At 39.1% G+C, this 22,932-nt stretch overlaps 2 protein-coding genes and 1 long non-coding RNA gene across 6 annotated transcripts; 2 read left to right on the top strand and 1 right to left on the bottom strand.

Moving 5' to 3' along the window:
* The first annotated feature begins 526 nt into the window (after nt 1–526).
* Nucleotides 527–5,930, top strand: LOC133465060 (alpha-synuclein-like). Of its 4 annotated transcripts, XM_061747457.1 has the most exons (7): nt 546–716; nt 901–953; nt 1,045–1,201; nt 2,400–2,429; nt 2,789–2,928; nt 5,334–5,399; nt 5,477–5,930. In XM_061747457.1, exons 3-7 carry the CDS (start codon nt 1,081–1,083, stop codon nt 5,489–5,491), a joined length of 372 nt encoding a protein of 123 aa, XP_061603441.1. In that variant the 5' UTR covers nt 546–716; nt 901–953; nt 1,045–1,080; the 3' UTR covers nt 5,492–5,930. The 4 variants fall into 4 exon arrangements, with proteins under 4 accessions (XP_061603442.1, XP_061603441.1, XP_061603439.1 ...); XM_061747455.1 differs by lacking the exon at nt 901–953 and having other exon boundaries at nt 551–716; XM_061747456.1 differs by lacking the exon at nt 546–716 and having other exon boundaries at nt 743–953.
* A 607-nt stretch (nt 5,931–6,537) lies between these two features.
* Nucleotides 6,538–22,696, bottom strand: nop14 (NOP14 nucleolar protein homolog (yeast)). The gene is made up of 19 exons (XM_061747245.1): nt 22,532–22,696; nt 21,286–21,468; nt 19,742–19,876; nt 19,527–19,665; nt 18,040–18,188; nt 17,829–17,966; nt 16,460–16,582; nt 15,894–16,025; nt 15,485–15,812; nt 14,002–14,132; nt 13,847–13,932; nt 13,625–13,760; nt 13,087–13,188; nt 9,242–9,395; nt 9,020–9,179; nt 7,647–7,794; nt 7,245–7,363; nt 7,012–7,167; nt 6,538–6,909 (listed from the first exon to the last, which is right to left on the bottom strand). The coding sequence occupies exons 2-19, from the start codon at nt 21,466–21,468 to the stop codon at nt 6,813–6,815; spliced, it is 2,616 nt and encodes an 871-aa protein (XP_061603229.1). The 5' UTR covers nt 22,532–22,696; the 3' UTR covers nt 6,538–6,812.
* LOC133464981 (uncharacterized) lies at nt 9,388–15,974 on the top strand. Its single transcript, XR_009784519.1, has 2 exons — nt 9,388–13,179; nt 15,930–15,974. It is a non-coding gene; the product is annotated as an uncharacterized LOC133464981 (long non-coding RNA).
* Nucleotides 22,697–22,932: the final 236 nt, after the last annotated feature.

Raw genomic sequence — 22,932 nt, 5'->3', positions numbered from 1 at the left:
AAAGAAAACAATAGAGGTCTGTGAAAAATAAAATAGAAGGGTAAAGATAAAAAAGAAGAATAAAAATATGACAAATAAAAAAAGGGTGAAAAGGCATGAAAGGTCAAATGTGGGGGAAACAATGCGTAAATAAACACATAAATAATGGAGAACTAAAGCAGTTTTTTGGGGGGCGGTGTTCAGAAAAAAAGAAATGATGAGGAAAAAAATTATATAGAAAAAGGGGATTAAGAAAAAGTATAAAATTTGTTCAAAAGTCCTTTTATTTTGTATCACTGTTGATTGTTGTCGTTATATACTACAACGTATATGAATTTCCCCTGTGGGTGAATAAAGTATCCATCCAGGCATGACCCATCATTAAAGATCCAACTACGTATTGACACGTTGCCCTGTCGGTTCGGTGTGCGGTGGCGCCATCTTGTGATCACTAGATGTATTACACGTCACGACATCATCACTCGGAAGACATTTTTGCTGTTCACTTATTCCTAACCCAAGTGCACGACAGTGGTTTTGTTTTGCGCGCGTCGCATCCTCTCTCAGCATCACGGCCTCCGGCGACGAGGCGTGTCGTCGTGTGCGCGCGTGCGTGGAACGAGTGGCTCATTGGCGCATACACGCACAGTGTGTGGATTGCGTCTTGGAGTGAGCGAACAGGTTTTTCGGGGAAGTTTCCACTCGGAACTGAGAGAGAGGACGTTAACACACAACAGGTGCGTGACTCTCCTGACACAGACATTTTATAGATATATATTAAAAACATTTATCCATGCTTATAAATGGCACCGTATGTGTTATTTTAATGGCATCCAAACGTTGTATAGATTAAATATATATATATATATATATTGGGGGGGGAAACAACAACGTCGCCCCCCACATTCGAACCTTCTACAGGTGGTAAGGATCTACATCCGCGGTCAAAAGTAGGGCGTCGTCGTAGTATTTGAGTGAGTGCGCCCACCTCACTTCTTCTCACTCGTGACATCTCGCCAGCGGTGATTGAGCCTCTTTTTCCTTTTTTTTTTACTTTCGACATAGTTGTAAAGAAGGCTAGAGTGCTAGGAGAGGACTAAAATGGAAACGCTGAAGAAAGGACTGCACAAAGCCAAGGAAGGAGCGGCGGCGGTGGCGACGAAGACCAAGCAGGGAGTGAGTGGCGCGGCCGAGATGACCAAAGATGGGGTGCTGTACGTCGGTGGGTGCCCACTTCGTTCGGCATCTCCTTCCCTCAATCCCGCTCAATGAAATCCTGGACTGCTCGAGTCCAAGTAGCCAGGTGTTTTCTCTCTTTCCCCCCCCCCCCCCCTGGAGATTTCAAATGAGGTTTCCGCGCCACTGAGCTCCATTTAACCTTGAAAAGATGAACATTTTAACATCCTATATTTTTAACATTCATTTTGTTGTTTTTTATCATTGGTAGTATCATGAGTGGTAGATCGTAGTCTTCAAATGTTTTCAGCTTTGAAATGATATATTGGTTTAAAAATATTTTAAAATATATTTGTATTAATTTTTCGACACCATGACTCATTTTAACCTTGACAAGCCGACAAAAAAAAGTACATTTTATGTTACTTATTATTAGGAGCAGCAGTAGTCCTTACAGCCTTTAACAATTACTAAAAAGAAAGTATTTTCTATTAAATCCTTTGTTTAGCTTAAATTTCAAATAATCTTTCAAACATTTTAGAACTACACTTAAAATGTTTTCATAAAATAATTTTGCAGAGTAGTGGTAGTAGCAATATTGTAGCCTTTAAACAAAATGTAACTACAGGTATATTTAAATGTTTAATATTCACTTTTTCACATTTACGAATTCAATATTTATATTAATAAATGAATCCTTTAAAAATACACACAAGTTTTCCATAGATTTTCAACATTTTCTAAATGTTTTTTATTATTATAAGCAGTAGTTCTAGTACTTGTACTGTAGCCTTTAAAAACCTACACTTAACTTTCATTATATTTACACATGCCCTCAAATGTTGGCCTGTGAAATCCTTTGAGACTTTTACACAAATATTAAACGTGACTTGAAAAAATATATATCAAATGTACATCTTTATTTATTGGTAATGTCATTGGTACACTAGCAGTATTTGTATTGTAGCCTTTAAAAACATTTGCGTTTTTGTGACGGAACTATTTTGTGCCTTTTGTCTCCTTCACAATATCCATATTGCATGTTACATATATTATATTAGTGTTTACTTTTACCATAGTCATATTAGTAACTTTTTAAAATACTAAAAAAAGTCCCGTATTTTCTATGATTATCTACTTATGACTAGCTTATTATTGATTGTATTTTTTTGTAAATATGGTATTGATATTTTATAAGCGCAAACTGTATTGTCACCCATCACTATTTTGTCTTCTACTTTCAGGCACTATGACAAAGGATGGAGTCACAACAGGTATCCATCTATCGAACAATAAACATGATGTAAATTCGCAGGAAGGTGCCATAGAGTACTTCCACGAGCGTACCCCCGGGAAGTGGGAGCGTGGCTGTCACAAACAAGCTGAGGCACCCATGGCATCACCCTCCTGCGAGGCATCTATGCAGGAGTTCCACGGTCCATGTTGTTAGGCTAATGCAAAAAAAAAAAAAAAAAAGCCTTTTACACACAAAGAAAGACGTGCTGGGTGTGCAAAGCCACTAAACGCACAAAGACTGCAGACAGTAAAGGGCGTGGTTGTGTGTTCTTAAAAGAGAAAGCGATACTACCGTCAAAAGTGTCTCTTAACACCCTCCTTTCTTCTTTTCCGACAGTCGCCGGTAAAACAGTGGAGGGGGTGAGTCAGGTGAGCGGAGCAGTGCTTACCGGGGTGACCACGGTGGCCCAGAAAACAGCGGCGGGGGCAGGCAACATCGTGTCCGCCACGGTATTGGTCAAGGATCCCGCCAAACCAGTAAGAACAAATACTTGAATATATGACAACCTGGAACACTGTAGCGTCGACCTCAGCCAAGGCCGAACTTCAAGGGAAAAGTTGAAAAGGAAATCCAATACCTATATTTTATCCAGATCCTCACCAAAATGTAACATAATCCTGCTAAATACAAAGTGGGTCAAGAGCCACACTGAAAATAAACGCACACAAAAAAAGATTAGGGGGAAAAAGTCATCAAGTTACAAATTTCTTATTCTCAAGTGAATGTCAAAATTCCCGTAGAAACACATTTTGTTGTTAATGTTTTCCTTGTAAAAATTTGCTTCAAATAATACTTTGGAAAAAATGACCAAGTCATATTTCGACTTTCTTGTTCTAAAATGTATTTATTTTAGTTTAAAAAAGACAAAAAAAAATTGGTCAATTTTTTGGGGGGGAAAGATGACAAGTTCTCCTTGAAAATGTTTTTCTATACTACAACTCATAATTATGACCTTGTGTCACTCAAAATTGTTTATAAAATAAAAACTGTCATAATTTTCACAGCTTTTTGGCAATTACAACTTATTTTTGTATCCTTATTAAAAGTTCTTGTTACTAAATTATAATCAGCCAGAGCTGAGAGTAATGTCTTTTCACCATCGTTCCTGTCATATTGTGCTGCACATTAAGAACAAATGTCCTGTTTTTGTTTGAATTCCTCATTTTAAAATACACAATTCAAGCAACAATTTTTCCTCATGTTTTTGAGATTGTAGGGTGAAAGCTGCAGCTAGCTACTAGTGTGGACTGAATGGCTGGCAACAAGGGGGAAATGAAATGTCAGTATTTTAAGGGTAATAGCCCACATATTGAAAAAAAAGAACTATGAATTAGTTTGTTTTTGGACCGGTAAACTTGGATAAAAATGTTAAATTATGAAGTATGAACTGAACTAGTTCATCTTTGGAACGATGAACTTTCCCAACACTGATCCTGTATTATTTCAGATCGCAATATATATCGCAGGTTAAAAAAATAAAATAAATATATATATCGCAGTATGTTTTTTTCCCAATATCATGCAACCCTACTGCAATGTCATTTTTGTAAAATAGCAACTTTTTCATGTTATGTGAAACATTTCCCATAGGATTTCTGCTATATTGTCATCCATGCTAACGTCTTCCTCAAGTTTGTGTTTAGTTTTTTTTGGGGAGAAGCCATGTCCCAAAATTGAAAGAAAGCTTCAATTCTGCAAAGCCAAACTCTTCAGAGCAATAATAATAATAATAATAATAATAATAATAATGGACCTTCCTTTCTCCACAAATCTGTTCCCATCAAAGGGAATTAACATATCCTGTTGACTCATCTTCATTCTGTGCCTGTGCACATCTACTCAAAATGGCCGTTTGACCTTGAGTCATCTGTCATCACTCGTCCTCCTCTTCTTCATCATTTTCACTGTCGTTTGCGTTGTCGTGTTGCTCATTGATGTTGCGTGTTGTCTGGCGATGACAGCATCTCTTCATTGAGTTGCAATCCATCACCATCAAGTGCCAAGATTCTCGGGAAGTGACAAGGAACGTGTCCTTTTGTCCTTGCAAATCTACTTTATCACGATAACACAGAGACAGACGCGGCGTTTAATCAGGCTATTCGCCCCGAGGGACGCGACACACCACCTGGAATGTGAGCCCACTTCTTATGACGAGCCCAACTGGCGGGAGGAACGGAGCTACAAATGGGCAGACTGACCGTCGGAGCGGCATCTTTCTTTTAAGACACCGTTGCCGTTTATCAGTGAGGATCATTAAAAAGCGACACCGTGTCGACAGACAACTTGTAACGCCGATGGGGAACTAAAGGATTGACTATGAAAAAGCCACACAAAAGAATACAATTTACATTTTACCGTAGAAAATTGTGTCATCTTTCCCCACCCTTTTTGCATAACATGACTTTTTCTCGTAAAATTACAGCTGTATTCTCTTAATATTTAAACTATCTTTACAAAGTTTTTCACACAAAATTGACTTTTTTTCCAAACTGCAATTACAATTAGAAATATCTTTTCATAAAATTACAGCTTTATTCACATAATTGACTTTTTAAAAATATTTTATTATAATAAATGTATATAATTACATTTACATTTTTAAAAAAATAACTGACTATTCTTAAGAATTTTCTAGATGTTGATACAACTATTTTCAGACTGTTATAACGTTTATTCTCATGGCTTTATTGCCATAATATTTCAAATCCATTCTCTTGATTATGGCCTTTTTGCTTAGAAAATGAAGTATTTTTCTCTCACAAAATGTATGGAAGTGTTGCTGTTGACATTGTTGAAGGAGATTATTGATTAATGGAAAATGGCAGACAGAGAAATGATTTGGAAAAAATCATTTGTCATGTGCCAATTTGTCGTCTTCCAGAGTGACCAGAATTCCGCTACGCACGATAAGTCGCCGGTGGATACCGACAACACTGAGGCCATGGAGGTAAGACGCCATTCAAATTCAAACAAACACTTCCAATGGATGTGAGCAATGACACCTGGTCTCGTCTTCTCTCATAGGATGACACAGATTGAACATGTTTTAAGATGGACTATCACAACATTCCATGTACCTGCCAAGTCCCGTCGTGCCTCATCTTGGTCTTCTATGATGTACGTGCGTGTGCGTGTGTGTAGAATTGTTGTGCTGAAAGGTGTTGGGTTGTGTGTATTTGTATTGTGTGTGTCTTTTGCACATCAGCAAATGGACCTCAGGTGTCTTGTTCTTTGTAACATTGATAATGCTACGTTGTCGCTGTGTGTGTGTCAGTAAATAGCACATGGAACTAGACAACAATTAAAACCACCTAAGTGTCTCTATATGAACAATGACCAAGACAATATTCTCCATTTTTTTGCTATAGCTTCAATTTGTGTATCCATATTGTATTTTCATCATGAAATCAGAAAATAAAAGGATGTATGATGTCTTCTTGGAATTTAAATGTTGAATAAAATGTGTTTAAGAAATGTATATGGTCTGGGAAGCTGACTTGAATAATTGCAACATGATAAAACAATTATTTGAATAATAAACACTTAACAGTAAAAAGTTAGCATTTTAACCATATGTAGCTGTATATTTCTGGCCTGATTGGGGGAAAAGTCTTTTATTTATTCTAGTATTAATGAATCATTGATATCCATCCTTTTTTCCACAAATAATGACATTTGCTGAAGTAGACGACGATTGAGTGGGGCAAGGGTCAAGGCCAGTATTTTAAAGAAATACTGCATATTGTGTGCGCTGATCTTTTTTCCTACAAATAATTATATAAAAACACCATGAATACATTTAAATATGGCTTACCTAGAATAGCTTTTATACATTAAGAGGTGAAAGAATTCATTTGAGGCACTGTAATCATGGCATAAAGTCTGACTTGTGTAGGTTATTGTGCATCGCAAGTTAGGCGTAGTAAATGTAAATGTTATAAATTAGAATAGACAAGAGTTCCAAACCAACCTTTACACGCAAATGTGCTGCAGAAACAATCTCATGTCTGAATATAGGCTATATTTGCAATTTGAACATTTGTTTTTAAAAAGGTTCACCAGACATTTGCGAAAGAAATTGAAATGTTGACATTTTAAATGGCATTTAACACCAGAAATTGCTCTTTATTGTATCAGACATTTCATTAGGTGCACCTAGACCATCTTATCTCCTAATTAATGATGATCATCACTGAAACTGTGACAGCAAATAAGACACTTTAGAATACATTATTGATGAATGTGTGTATTGTAACACGAGGACTACTGTGTACGTGTGGAGTTGACACAAAGGCCAAGATGAAAATGTCCACAACTGTGTAGTTGCAAGTAAAAAAATAACCATGTGAGGCAGAGGCGCTCACTTCCTCTTCCTCCTCTTGAGGGCCTTCCACTCTCCCTCTTGCGTGGCCAAGCTGCCAAAGAGCTCTTTCACCTTCCTCTTCCTTTCCGCGTCCCTGTGGGTAACAATAAGTATGGTGAGTGTGACGTTAAGGGGGGGGCGTGAGGGTGGCCGGCATCCACGAGCTGCGGGAAGCTCGCGTGACGATGTCTTATACCTTCTCATGACGTTGCTGAGCTTCTCGCCGGCCAGGAAGCGAGCGTCCTTCCTGATCTCCCTCAGCGCTCCCTTGAACTCCTTCTTGTACTTGTGACGCAGTCGGTGCTCTTCTTTTTGCTCTCTGGTCACGCCGCGCTTCTTCCCGTAGTCCAACCTGCAGCAAAGAACACTGTCTTACCACTGACTCAAGTACAACACGTCTTATTACGATCACTTCTTATCTTAACGTACACCGCCACAATCTTGGGCGTGAAGAGTTTCAGAGGGACAGGCTTCTTCTTCTCGAACACCAGGTGGCCGCGAGCTATGCGAGGGCCGCCGAGGACCTCCAAGATCTCTGCCCGAAGCTCCTGAAGCACAATTTAAGGACATGTTGACAAAGATACATAACACGACTCGGTTTTATCAAATCAATAAGCAAATAGCAGGGATTTTAAGGTTTTAGCGACATCCTGAAATTTTTCTGGGCTCTGTTCAAAATCACCCTATTTATATTTATTATTTCTGTCTTTTCCATACATCATTAACATGTACATTCTCATTACAATTAAAGTGAAATAGTACTGTTTAATCATTCCAAGTAATGCTGGTTGGTATAATGTAAGATAAAGATGAGAGTTAAAGACAACCCACCCTTAAAGGCTCTGGTAATACGTTAGAGGAGAGGTGTTGCGAAAGCAGCACACTGATTGGCTGGAAGATGTGCGTGAAGCAAGCCAGGTCCTTGTAGAGCACACAGCATCTGTTTAGCAGCTCCATGCACATGGATACACACGACAACCTGACAACAACATCATGGCGGAATTATTCATCATTTAGACGCATGTGATTGCAACAACTATCAACAAAAAAAGTGACCAAAAAAAAAAAAAAAAACATTACAGATGTTTTAATAACATTTTAACATTCCTGTCAAACAAGCTCTTAATTGTTTTTTTTGTATAACAAAAGAGAATGTCTAAAAATAATGAAAACAAATTGTTTAAATTAAAAATGCATAGAAAACAAAAACTAATTGGAATTTTTAAAAATTACTTTGAATTTGGTTCTAAATGTCAGACTACAAAAAAAAGAAAAATCAATAAATAAAACAAATTACGTTTACCATGCGTTAAAATGGCTTGAAAATTAAAATACATTAAAAATAATGACTCAAACCAAATTACATGTTATAAAAATGCTTCCAAGTTGAAATCATTTAAAATCAAATTCAATTTATATTTTTTATATCATTAAAATACATAATAGACAAAAAAATGCCTTTAAAAATAAAATCTATTTAAATTGCTTCGAAAAGGAAAAAAAATGAAAAGAAAGAAATAAAAATATAAAATCATTCAAATGAAAATAATAGATTAAAAATAATAAGTCATAAAACTAAATGCATTAGTATTCCAGTGGTACATTCTGCTGCTTCTTGTGCAGACGCCGTGGGTTCGATTCCTGGCCAGTGCCCCAATACCCAGCCACTGTTGGTCCCAAGTCAGAGTTAAATAAATGGTGGGTTGCATCAGGAAGGCCATAAATTGTAAAATCGTGCCAGTGACTCACTGTGGTGACCCCTGACGGGACAAGGCGAAAGTCGCAACACCACCACCAGATTAAAAGTAAATACTAAAACTGCCGTTTACAAAGCACGAAGTCACTCGAATGTATGGCCAAGGATGACCCTAATGTATCCCGCCAGACATCTGATAGATTTAAACAAAAAAGAAAAAAACAATGCCACAATTCAAGCGCCTAAAAGCACAATTAAGAGTGTTGTTGCACTACCTAGAGGGGAAAATAGTGAAGTGTCGTTTCATTAGTCGACAAAAATTGAAGAAAGAGATCTCAAGTATTGCTATACCACTAGCAAACAATGAAATGCACCTTGAACAGATGGCTACTGAATAGATTACACTGGCTAAACCCTGCTAATGGCAAAACAACCCCACTGAGATTAGCAAGTTCCCCTGCTGTGACTAAAATGGCGTGATGGAAGTGTCGCAGTGTCTGCTATGTACCTGTAGTGATCTGCGTCAACGTCATTCTGCAGGGTTAGGCACTGCGTGGCAGACAGCGGCAAGGTTTTCCCACTCCAGCTCTTCCAAGATTCAGAATCCAAAAGCACCAGCAGACTGCTGTGTTTCCCTGTCCTTCTAAAAGGTGGAACGACGCTGTAACCTGCAATATCAAGTAAGTCGGTTGTTGACGACAAGACAGCTTGAAGAGGAGTCAGCGTCTACCTGCGGATGGCTTGTCCCGCACAGCCAGGTGTAGCGTTCCGGAGAGGAAGTTGATGAGCTCGGGCAGGAAGCGCTTGGAAAAGGAGACGTACTCCACCGCCAGACAGCACAACACTAAACCAGATGTCACGTCCTCTAACGATCTCACCGGACACTGCACACACGTCATTTGGAGTCTTTACACTGGAATATACTGAATGCGCTCAAAATAGTGGCCTTCATGACGATGTGCTCCGTACTATGACTATGAGGTATGATCCATGGACTATATGTGCTGTGTACTATATGTATTATGTACTCTAGGCTTTCCGGTATGCACTATGAATATGTGACATACTATGGACCATGACTATGTGATATATACAACCCCAATTCCAATGACGTTGGGACGTTGTGTTAAACATAAATAAAAAGAGAATACAATGATTTGCAAATCATGTTCAACCTAGATTGAATTGAACACTACAAAGACAAGATATTTAATGTTCAAACTGATCAACTTTATTGTTTTTAGCAAATAATCATTAACTTAGAATTGTATTTTGCTGCAACAGGTTCCAAAAAAGTCTGGACAGGGTCATGTTTACCACTGAGTTGCATCACCTTTTCTTTTAACAACATTCAATAAACGTTTGGGAACTGAGGACACTAATTGTTGAAGCTTTGTAGGTGGAATTCTTTCCCATTCTTGCTTGATGTACAGCTTCAGCTGCTCAACAGTCCGGGGTCTCTGTTGTATTTTACGCTTCATAATGCGCCACACATTATCAATGGGAGACAGGTCTGGACTGCAGGCAGGCCAGTGTAGTACCCGCACTCTTTTACTACGATGCCACACTGTTGTAACATGCAGAATGTGGTTTGGCGTTGTCTTGCTGAAACAAGCAGGGGCGTCCATGAAAAAGACGTTGCTTGGATGGCAGCATATGTTTCTCCAAAACCTGTATGTACCTTTCAGCATTAATGGTGCCTTTACCCATGCCATTGGCACTAACACAGCCCCATACCATCACAGAAGCTGGCTTTTGAACTTTGCGTCCATAACAGCCCGGATGGTTCTTTTCCTCTTTGGCCAGGAGGACACGACGTCCACAGTTTCCAAAAACAATATGAAATGTGGACTCGTCGGACCACAGAAGACTTTTCCACTTTGCATCAGTCCATCTTAGATGAGATGAGTTTGATGAGCAGTCCTCAACTTTCTCAGTCTTTTTTGCCACCTGTCCCAGCTTTTTTGGAACATGTTGCAGCCATAAAATTCCAAGTTAATGATTATTTGCTAAAAACAATCAAGTTTATCAGTTTGAACATTAAATATCTTGTCTTTGTAGTGTATTCAATTAAATATAGATTGAACATGATTTGCAAATAGCTGTAATCTGTTTTTATTTATGTTTAACACAACGTCCCAACTTCATTGGAATTGGGGTTGTACTATGACTACAGTATGTTGTATGTACTATGACTGCAACATTTGCTATGTGGTATGGATTATGTATTATAACCAACTAGACATGTCACATTGAACACTGACGTCCGGTGCACGTGTGTGTACACCTCAGAGTAAAGAATCAATTACGATTAACAAGCAATGCCCTGGCATTATGGCAGACGACTGGTTAGCACATCTGCCTCACAGTTCTGAGGACCCGGGTTCAAATCTAGCCTCGCCTGTGTGGACTTCACATTTTTTCCCCCGTGCCGGCGGGGGTTTTCTCCGGGTACTCCGGTTTCCTCCCACATGCATGGTAGGTTAATTAAAAACTCTAAATTACTCATAGGTGTGTATGTGAGTGCGAGAGGAAAATACTGAAACACAAGATAAAGCTAGACAGCTTACATAACAGAGGGACCAGAAACCGGAAACAAATTCGTTTTTTTATGCAGGCATTCGCGTACATGGAGCTAAGTTTTCTGACGGCATGCTGGTAGCTGCACAGTTACAGAAAGTTGAGCGGCATAAATGAAATGAGTTCCAAAGCCTAACGCCACCGCAACGATATGGGAACATTTTGGATTCAAGCCAGTGGAACGCGGCCATCCCGCTAACACCAACAAGCTGGTATGTCGAATTTGTATGAAGTCGCAATAAAGACAAGACAACTTAAAACCTCAAAGTGACAAAATCAATTTTAAACACAACCATCCCACCCAATTTCAATAGATTCGATTTCGGTTAGACATTTCCCGTTTCTCCTCAGCTTGCAATTATGCAACCCTTTGCCCAAAAATGCAAATACAAACGTGACTATGGCGCACGTTTGCTCACATTATATACAGTATAGCGCTACTATTGTAAGAGATGTAGTTATTCAACATGTTGACAAAGCAGCGTTTAAAAAAAAGCCGGCAGACCTTGAAAAAGGACAAATCTTGAAGCAAAAAAGGTTGCTTTGATTGGCTGATAACGCAAGGTGCCAAATTTTAATATTTGTTGAAGTGCAATTTTTGTGAACAGAGCCTGAGTCGGTTTTCAGTATATTACATTTATTGTTCTACATTACAATGTTCATTGTTCTTAGAATTCAAAGTGAATTGTTCTTAAAAATGATGCATTTGAATTATTATACTGTAATATCATTATATCAATGCCATAAAAAAACATCAAGGATACTATCGTTTGTCGTGATAGTTTTCGGTAAAATTTATTGTTCTAAAATATTTTCTATCATGAAAGGCCTAAATAAATATAATATACTGAGAGAGAGCAATGGATAACAAAAGAATATTGTACAAACAGAATAAAAAAACTAGAGTAACACCTATAATAAAAAATAATAATAATAATATAGCGGGACCGTGAAGCAAGAACCGTTGTAGAGACTCATTGTTCCCAGGTTGGGACTCATTGTTTCCATGACGTGCATCTCACATAGTCTCAAGTGTAAAATGATCTTTGCAAGAATATAATAAATCTCTATAATATAAGATAACCTTTATTAGTCCCATAATGGGGAAATTTGTATAATTTCATTAGCAATAGTGGATACAGGAAAAATAAATAGCATAAATAGCAATAGAAAAAATAGCATGCAAGAGAAGAGAATTTTGGCTGCAAACACATCTGTTATTTTAAGGTTGATCCAATAAATTCTTTGAAATAACAAATATTAAATCCATAATTTATTCACAACTACAATTACAGAGTAATGATTATGTTGCGAAATTGAGCAGCATGCAACTTTTTTAAAATCCTATTACATAATATACTGTAATAACTGTCCTACGGTAATGTTCTTGACATACATTTAAAAATATGGAAATTTAGACATTGTTCTGGAAGTGAATTTCTGTAGGTTGGCAGCTCTGCAGTCGTAGCAATAAATGCAATTTTACTAATAACTGACAGTTTGATCATTAATAATTGGTGGGTTTGATTTATTTGTATGTATTAATTTATGTAAAGCGCTTTGTGTTGCACTTTTTTCTATGAAAAGCGCTTACAAATAAATATTGACTGATTGAGAATTTTTTCCAGTGTTAGGACTTCCAGCCGTGGGTTCCTCAGTTTCGGTTTTCGAGAATTTTCATCCTTGTGCATCACTAATTATAATATAACCATACAATATGTACGATGACAATGCGGTGTACGATGTATAAATTGTGACTACGTGATATGAACTATGTTATACGTCTATGTGATATTACCATGACGATGTAATATGTGCTATATGGATTACGTATTATGACGATGCAATATGTATTATGACTATGTGATATGCACGAAGTCTATCCGGTGGGTACTACTTACTATGACTATGTGCTATGTACGATGACTATGTGGTGTGTGCTTTGTGCCAGGTGCTATGTACTGTGACTATATGATAACTACAATGATTTTGTACCTTTGTGAGAGCTTGGCCAATGTAAAGCAGCGCTGGTGTGGTGACGGGATGTCGGAAATCAGACGTGGGAAACAGCAACGCTGCCACCTTCAGGTAGATTAACTAAAAGCACACAAAAAACATTTCAATGCACATGAGAAACAACAAACCCAAAGCTATCTTACTTCATGTACGATTCTTTACAGATATGTTTGTAAACTTAAAGCTAACATGCAGTGCAGCTAAACAACGGGCTCAAAAGGGATGAAAGGCTAAAACATAACTGTTGAAAGATGGCTAAAACATGGCCACCAAAAAAAGCGCTAACACTGGCAAAATTCTGCTAATTGAGGAACAGGCACACTGCAAATAGATTGTAAGTCATTGACAGCAGACGAATAAATCTGTGGCAGCAGAGGCTAACGCAGTGGCAAATTCACTGGTAAACAACGGCTAACACGATAAACTGGGTGTGGTTCGGTTTAGAAAATAAAACCATGTTTAATGCCCATAAAATGGTCAAATAAAGCAAAATAAGGCAATCAATCGTCAATAATACCATGTCTAGTGTTGGGAAAGCAGCGTTCCCTTTGACTTCAAGCTCTTCCTCCATGCTGTGGGCAGCATCTCCAATGATGATCTGCATGGACTTACAGGCTGCTTCCGGAAACATCTGACACAAGCTGTACAGCTCTCTACACATATGATAAAAGAAGCAATAAATACTTCACTGAAGAAAGTATTAAGTAGTAAGTGTTAGAAGGCAAACAAATCAACGGACGGAATTAGCTTGTCAACGGTGGTGAGTTCAGGGGTACTCCGACAGGCCAGTTCTCCCAGGTACTCCAAAAGAAAACCCACCAGTTTCTGACACAAAGATATTATAAATTCATAATTAGTCTTAATAACCCCCAATAAATGAATGCACTTTGGTACCTGTAGCTTTAGCTTATTGCCCACAGCCAGACTGGGGTGGTTGCTCTTCTGAGTCCGGGCCACGATGAGGCGCTGGTTGTCAGGGGTGTGACCATGAAGTAGCTTTTCAAGTTCTTTGGCGCATTCTGGAACTACATTTAAAGCATACATTATGCTAACAACAGGATGCTAACTCAAAGCACAATAATATTAGAGGCTAACGTGATGATTTTTTCTCTTCTTTTTTGTTTTTGTTTTACCGGTCTCTTACAAGTCATTCAGACTATTACAGTGCCAATGGTAGCTAATGAAGCATAATATTCAGCTAATGGACAGCTATTCATTCATCTTCAGTTCCACTTATCCTCACTAAGGTCGCGGCCGTGCTGGAACCTATCCCAGCTTTCTTAATGCCAATTAAATCAATATTAAGAGGTAGCTCAACAGCGGCTAATACACTGCAGATAAAAGATGCCAAGACAGGCCAATAAAATTCTGAAAGGAAAGTGAATACATCGGCTAATGCACTACCTACCTAACTTCCATCCATCCATTTTCTGTACCGCTTAGCCTCACTAGGATCGTGGGCATGCTGAGCCTGTCCCAGCTATCTTTGGGTGAGAGGCGGGGTACACCCTGAATTGGTCGCCAGCCAATCGCAGGGCACATATAAACAGACAACCACGGGCAATTTAGAGTCTTCAATTAACCTACCATGCATGTTTTGGGGATGTGGGAGAAAACCGGTGTACCCGTAGAAAACCCACGCTGGCACGTGGAGAACATGCCAACTCCACACTCATTGATAAAATTAAAAGTTTTTGGGTCAGGATGATTTTTTTTCTCCCCCCATTAATGGGGAGAGTAAAATTATTTTATTCTTTAGTCGTTCTGCTTTATACTGACAAGGCAGTAAAGAGAAAAGAGCTACTTTATGGGAAGAGAGACAATTTAGTCAGATGGAATTAGTTTGGGTTTACTGTGGCAAAACTGAGCAAAAAAAAAAAAAGTTTTTTTTTTTACATTTTCAAAAGTCCACTGGAAACGATGTTCGAAGGCAGTCGCAACCAAAGAGAGTAGAACGACCAAATTATTACGTTTGAAACGCAGAGACGCAGCAGGAAGGGGGGGGGCTGAAATCTCCCACAAAGAAACATATTGTGGATATATAAAGGAGCGTTTGCAACTTTGCACACTTATGCAACCACCTCTCAGGTGTCATTTTCATCCTTATCGTTTCATTGCTACTAACTCTAAAATGTATAGACTGCTTCCCCCACACTCTCGTATGTATTTATGCCCTTACTTGTTTTATGCTGTTATTTTGTAAATACTTGTAACCAACTGTGCCATTCTCTGCTCCCTTAATTGGGGATCAATAATGTTTTCTGAATCGGAAAATAGAGTAGAAAGCTAACAACAGCAAAAAGATCCATGGCTAACAGACACCAATAGAAGGCTACATCAACACATTGCTAACATGCTAATCAAACAGGTTTGTTACCACTGAACGTGTATGGAAGTTCCGCTTTGGCTGCTTCCTGCTGGGACTTTCTCTCCTCTATTGTCTGCTTTGGTTTGATCTCCTCATCCTCCTCCTCTGCTTCACTTTCTCTAACAGACTCCAAGTCTGAATGACCGTCCTCTTCGCCCACCTCCTCCTCCTCCTCCTCCTCATCATTCTCTTCTTCTTCTTCATCATCATCATCTTCCTCGTTGCAGACACCATCGTCGTCCTCCTCTTCCTCCTCCGGCTCTCCTTCCTCGGATTCTTCCTCTTCACCTTTTTCTCCATCATCTTCGGGCTCCTCCTCTAGGTTCCACTTGCCATCCTTTACAATAAAGCAAACATATTGCATTTACATATTTCCTATACAACATGTGTTGTGTTCATGTACAATATATTGTATCACCTGATAGGCTAAAGTTTTCTTGTCCTCTTTGTCTAGGATGAATCCGTCGTTGATGTCGTCGGCCGAAACGTGACTTTGACTGGGCACTCCTTCCACCTCTTCATCGCCCATCATCCTCCTCAGTCGATCCGCCTTAGAAAAAAGTCAGGGGATAAAGGAGGGGAGTCACTTCTGTCACGTGAGACGTCAGCAATTCTTGTGACACTTCAACTCGGTGAGCATGTTAAGGATTAACTCCGCAAGTGTATTTTTCTTCTGTTATAGTATTGTATAACACACTGGGAAACACCAAGAGTTGTCATTTTCCAAGAAAGAGAAGCTGTAGTGCAGCGCAGATGCGCACAATGCAGCACTTAAAAGAGTGTTTTCTGAATTTTCTTTCTCAAAATATATTGCTATTTTCCCTTGAAATATACAACAAAAAAATAAAAATAATTTTGTTGGGGGCTGGGCGGCGATTACTCTAAATATCTACAGGACAATCGATTCTAGAAAGATTTGATGGTGACAGCCCTACTTGCATTTACTCTTGTATGCTCGTTATTAATGTTACTTTGTGAACGCACCTCCAGTTTCTGCAGCTTCTCTCGCTCCTCCCTGGCGAGCTCCTCCGGGGTCTTCATCTTCTCCGAGGGCTGAGCCTTCATCTCGAAGCCCAGCTCCCTCACCATCTTGTCATACTCCTCCAGCTGTGCAAACATACGTGTCAAAAGTCAGCTCAGTGACCATCTGCAGTGATCAACTCAAGTGTTACTGTATTGTTTTTCTTTTGCTTGACCCGTGAAGGTAGAAGTGTGATGATAACCAATGAAGTGGAACTGGAACTTATGGCGAGATGGCTGCTTAGTCACAGTTTGAGCAATACAGTCCAATAAATAATTCCTATTAAACTTTTTCGGAAACATTTTTTTTTCTCCTCTAACATAGTTTTCCTTAAAAAAAATATGACTATGTTCTCTAAATCTACGGTATCTATGTTTACAAAATATGTTTTAGATAATACAGTCCCCTCAAAAGGTATTGGACCAGCAAGGTCAATTCCTTTGTTTTTGTTGTATACTGAAGACATTTGGCTTCCAGATAAAAGATGAATATGAGATAAAAGTTCAAAATTCCAGCTTTTATTTCATGGTATTTACATCTAAATGTGTTAAACAATTCAGGACAGAGCACCTTTTGTTTGAAGCCACCCACTTTTTGCTGTTAAGCAAACATGAAGAACAGAGAGCTGCATATGGGAGAAAAGCAAACCATTTTGAAGCTGAGAGAAAACATTGGGTATTGCCAATACAACAACTTGCAATGTCCTGAAAAAGAAACAAACGACTGGTGTACTCAGCAATAGACATCCAACAGGTCGGCCAAGTGTATCAACAGCAGTTGATCACAGAAGCCTTGTGAGAGCTGTGTAGAAACACCCAAAGACAACAGTCAGTGACATCACTCCCAACCTCCACAGGGCAGGGGTGACGGTATCACAATCCACTCTTCGAAGAAGACTTCGAGAGAAGAAATACACAGGCCATACCACAAGATGCAAACCACTCATCGACAAAAAGAATCGGAAGGCCAGATTGGATTTTGCAAAGAAGTAAAGAGATGAGCCACAAAGGTTGTATGGCCTGTTGAGACCAAGATTAACCTCTACCAAAGTGATGGAAAGGCCAATGTATGGAGAAAGAAAGGATTTACTTAAGATCCAAAACACAAAAGCTCATCTGTGAAGTATAGTGGAGGTAATGTCATGGCTTGGGCTTGCATGACTGCTTCTGGAACGGGCTCACTAGTCCTTACTGATGACGTAATGCATCTTTCTTTGGGTTGGAGGATTCAACCCTGCGTCATTTTGGCCACCACCTAATTTTTTCATTTCTCTCAACCACTTTAGCCCCATACTCATAGCCAATGATAACTTTGTCTAGCTGGGGCTCCCACCTTTGGTTTAGCCTGTGGCGTTTCCACCCGCTGAGCTTTGGGCTTCTTGGGCACCATGAGCGCCTGGATGCTCTTCCAGTCTTGGTCCAGCTTCTCAGTCAGCTCCTGCGCCTCCTCCTTTTGCACCTGTCGCTCCCTCTGAGAGTGAAAAGGACGATGACGGTTATATTTGTTGTATCTCACGGCTTACATCGGCAAGGAGGCGGCTCACCTTTTCCTGTTTGGACTTGTGAATGAGCTCCTCGATCAGCTCCTGCCGGGACTTGGCCTTCGGACCTCCCTCGTCGTCCGGCTGCTCCCCGGAGTTCTTCTTCCTGAGGAGGCCCCCGCCACCGCCGAAGTGAGAGGCCGTCAGCTCAGCTACAAGGTTCAAAATTGTGTTTTTAATTCATAACATACAGCTGGTTCAGGCACAGTGCCATTTGGTGGCACAGACTGCAACAGCGGAAAGTGAACTTTAAATGTTGGCCAAATGTGTAACCTGGATTTGACATTACAGCTCTCTTTATTTCACTTTTAATTATTTAATATTTGTTTTATTGTTCAAATGGTTTTATTATTTAGCCATTTGCATGTAATTTACGTATTTAGGACAGATTGTTTTTGTGCAATTTTAATGTCATTAATTGTATTGCTGTGTAAACAACATGATTTTTTTATTTATACGTTATTTTTCTGATTTATCAAAGATTCCATTTTTATTACATGACAAAATTTAGATTGTTTTAAACTGCATATTTGTATTACATTATCTTTTATAATGCCTTCATTTAATTGACATTTTTTTAAATTAAGATGGGTCTTTTTGTTAAATTTGGTGTAGTTTTATGATGTCATTTATATAATTCATGTATTGATTTATTCATTTGGGACAAGCATTTGTTTGAAATTCTTTAAAAAAAATGTTTCAACCACGTTCGGCAACATCTATATACTTAAAGCTCAAAGTTTGTGTGTCCGTTTTCAAAGAACTTTCAAGAGCAAAAATGTTTTCTTGCACGTTTTTGAACGTTCCTGCACGTTTTGCAATAAGCCTCCACTTAAGGCCGACAACGCCCACATTGAATCACGTGACCGACGAATTGGCCCCCGCGGCCCCTCTGCGTGGCTTGACGCACACACGGCAAAAATTGTTGCTGTGCGTAGATCATCCACGGATGATCATCATCATCTCTCCGGCTACCGGAAATGGCCAAAAGATGCAGAGGAAACTCCACCTGTGGCGTCCTAGCCAATACAAGCCGTAGCGACACCCCCGACTTGGAGGAGAATTGCAGCACACTTTCAAAACAGCGCGCGTGGGTTGCGCTCGAGTATAAAGGCAAACTGCGTGTGGGATAGCCGCAGTGAAGTCAGCGCGTTCTCCGTCCGCGTAAGTATAAAGAAGCCTTTATAGTACATGTTTCTGTATGTTTTTACATGTAATAGTAACCTGTCATATGTATTATTAGTTTGGTATTTAAAGAGGGCAGGAGCGTGCGGGGGCGTGCTAGAACGTCCAAGGACGTGCAGGAGCGTTCGGTTCTTTGAAAACGGACGCACAAACGTTGAGCTTTAAGTATAGAGATTTTAGAAAAAAAGTCTTCCATAACAAAAGCACACATTTTTCTATTTCTGCATCATATTTTGGTATAAATTTAGGTGAGTGGACTTCAGAAAATCTGATAATAAAAGAATTCCGCTCTGTATCGCTCTCACCCGACAAAAGTCCTTTCCCCTCCGACTCGTCGTCGCTGTTCACCATGTCGGTGAACTTCTCCATTTCCGACAGAGATTGTCCGTAATGAGTTAGCTCCTCCTCCTCGTTCAAGTTGTACATGTCCTTCTCGTGGGCGCGCTGGAATGCGCCATTTAAAAGCCATTCAAGACACTTTAACACAGTCAAATGATTAGAAAATGGCAACATGGCTCACCTGTCTCTCCATGGCAAACCTCTGCAGGATCTTGTCTTCGGGCGCCATTTTGAAGTCGTACTCCCCGAAGCGCCTGTCGATGAACTTGCTGCTCTTGTTCTTCTGCTTGTATTCCTTCAAGAGGGTCTCCTTCCTCTATTGGACATCAGAAAACATCATCTCATGAGACTGGAGCTCAGTGAGCATCGAAAGGAGTAACTCTTGAAGGTGTGTTTTGTACCAGTAATGACACCACAGAAGTGTACCAGTCACTTCAAAGAGAAAAAGTTTGACGATAAGCATAGAACAAGAAAGAGAAAGTGTAGGCAAATGCTAAAGTAACAGCATGAAGAAAGAGTGTTTCATTCTCTCTCTATTACAGTGGTTCGCAAACCTTTTATACCAAGTACCACCATCATGACTAACCTTAAAATATAGTAGTGTAATACCCCTAAGGGTTCATCAAACGAGACGTACACTATATTGCCAAATGTATCCGCTCACCTGCTTTGACTGACATATGATTTGAAGTGAGATCCTTTCCTAAATCTACTGTTTATGGTTTAATACGATGCTGGTCTACGCTTTGCAGCTATAACAGCAACTCTTGTGGGAAGGCTTTTAATGAGGTTTAGGAGTGAGTTTATGGGAATCTTTGCCCATCCTTCCAGGAGCATATTTGTGAGGTCACACACTGATGTTGGACGAGAAGGCCGGCTCACTGTCCGCTCAAAATCAACCCAAAGGTGCTCTATCGGGTTGAGGGCAGGGCTCTGTGCAGCCCAGTCAAGTTCATCCATACAAAATTCGCTCATTTATGTCTTTATGGACCTTGCTTTGTGCGCCAGTGCACAGACATGTTGGAACAGGAAGGGGTAATCCCCAAACTGTTTGACCGTCCAAAATGTCTTGAAGGTATGCTGGTATGAGTTCCTTTCACTGGAGCTCAGGGGCTAATATTTTGGACATTTCCAACATTGTGGGAACAGTTTGGAGATGGTCCCCTTTCTGTTCCAACATGATCAAGGTTCATATAGACATGAATGAGACAATTTGATGTGGATGAACTTGACCGGCCTGCACAATCCTGACCTCAACCGTATAGAACACTTTTGGTTGAATTAGAGCGGACATCACAAATGCGCTTCTGGAAAAATAGTCCTAAATTCATAAACAGTCATAAACACACTCCTTGTGGAAAGCTTTTCCAGAAGGGTTTAATCTGTTATAACTCCAGAGGGTGGACCGATGCCATATTAAACCCTATAGATTAAGAATGGGATGTGAAAATGACAAGAACATCTTGACATGAAACTGTTTCCTGTTCTTTCTTTATTACGTGATGTGAGGAGTCTCCAAAGGGTTGGGAGTTTTACTTTATTTTTTTTTTAATTACACAGCAGTTATTTTGATACTTGTATGACAGGAATGTTGAAATGTCACTCAACACACAATAAAGGGTTTATGATATGTGACAGATTGCACCTTGAACAGAATGTTGCCATTTACATTTTTTACTATGTGGAGTGAAAACACTTGTACAACTGTTGTCTCTGGAGTCTCACCTTGTTGATGGCTTTGGAGCGGGACACTCCTGGGAGGCCCACATCGTGCTTGCTTTTCCTCCCCAAAACATCGAACTTCTTGCGGTTGATTTTCACCTCAAAGGGGTTATTCTTGATTTCAGCAGAGGCCTTAACTTTGCGAACTTTGTCAGCCACGCTCCGCTTTTTGGGCGCTTTCCCCATCTGAAAGAGTCATTTATCATCAACACTTGATATGAACCACCATTATTCTGCACCAAAAATATGTTTATTATTCAGCCCACCATTTCAACATGAAAATCTTCAGCTCATACAAGACATTGGGGCAACTATGTTTTGCCTTATCTAAATACCCACTTTTCCATGAAAAAAAAAAATCCCATTGAGACATTTTCCACATGTAACCTTCCATACCTCACATCTTATTCAAAGAAGCAAAACCATTCCATATTCAAACTGTTCAGCTCAATGAAGACATAATTTTCACATTAACCAAGATTACCAGAATTTTTTCATTTCACATTTCCCCTGAGAAAATTAATTGATAAGTACAATTTCACCCTGTCTTTGCAGGTCTGAACTGCTTCAAAATATTACATAAAAAAGTTAAAAAGGTTATTCAGGTTACAAATTGTGATATTAAAAGAATTCAACATTTTTGCATGATAGTTTCATATTTCCCATGACAAAATTTTCAAATGGAGACATTTTACAAACTGACCTAATCCGCACACAACCGATTCTAACCATTCAATCTTCAAAATATTTAGCTCTTTCATCATATTTTGGGAATTATTTTCAAGTTCCAAAATTCCCAATTTCCCAGAATTCCAAATTTGAAAAACGGGGTCACCAGTATACAGTCTATTCAAATTTCTCAAACAATTCAAACCATTCCAAAATAAAAAAAAGTTCAGCTCATTCAGCAACTTAAAAAAAAAACATTTTCCATGAAAAAAATAAATCTGATTTGAAACGATTCTTATCCTCCCATTTAACAAATTCTCAAACTGTTCTAGTTTCTAGCTGTTCAGATTATCGATACCATTCGTGAAATTCAAATAATTCCTAATTTTCTTATAATTCAAAATTTTCCATTAGACATTTTACAAATTTACATTCATTTCAACAACTTGAACATATACATTAAGCGTCACGGCTTCAGCTTTAAAGTACATGTCACTGTCTCTAAGTGAACACCTTATTATTAGCTTTGTTAGCAAAACTATTCGCAGAACCGTAAACAAATCATCACTTGAGTGTTTACCGTTTGTGTCGCGAAGAGTCAAACTATACCATCCACCGCAAACAGAGCATTTAAACGCTAAAGGGTGCTGACGCGTAGTTAAATAACTCAAACGCAGGTTTAATCCACGCTGTTGGGCTTGATGTTCACCACAAGCGTGTACGCCACTGTGTGAAAATTCAAAAAACAGAGGAAAATAAGCAGAAAACAAGAGCGTCCTTCTGGCCGCGTTTCCCGACAGCGCCCCCACACCGTTCATACATAGAATTACACAGCTGACACATCCAAGGGAGGCTAATCATCTAATTAAATATATAATACATTCATATTAATTGAAAATATTTTACACATTCATATATTATGTTGGGATATTTTTATATTGAAGGTTTAAATAAAACAAAATGTTTTTTTCTCTATTCTTG

Source organism: Phyllopteryx taeniolatus, chromosome 15 (genome assembly GCF_024500385.1).
Source record: "Phyllopteryx taeniolatus isolate TA_2022b chromosome 15, UOR_Ptae_1.2, whole genome shotgun sequence".
In the NCBI taxonomy this organism is placed as follows: domain Eukaryota; kingdom Metazoa; phylum Chordata; class Actinopteri; order Syngnathiformes; family Syngnathidae; genus Phyllopteryx; species Phyllopteryx taeniolatus.
Note: the sequence above shows the minus strand (reverse complement) of the source record. Positions and strands in the feature narration are given on the sequence as shown.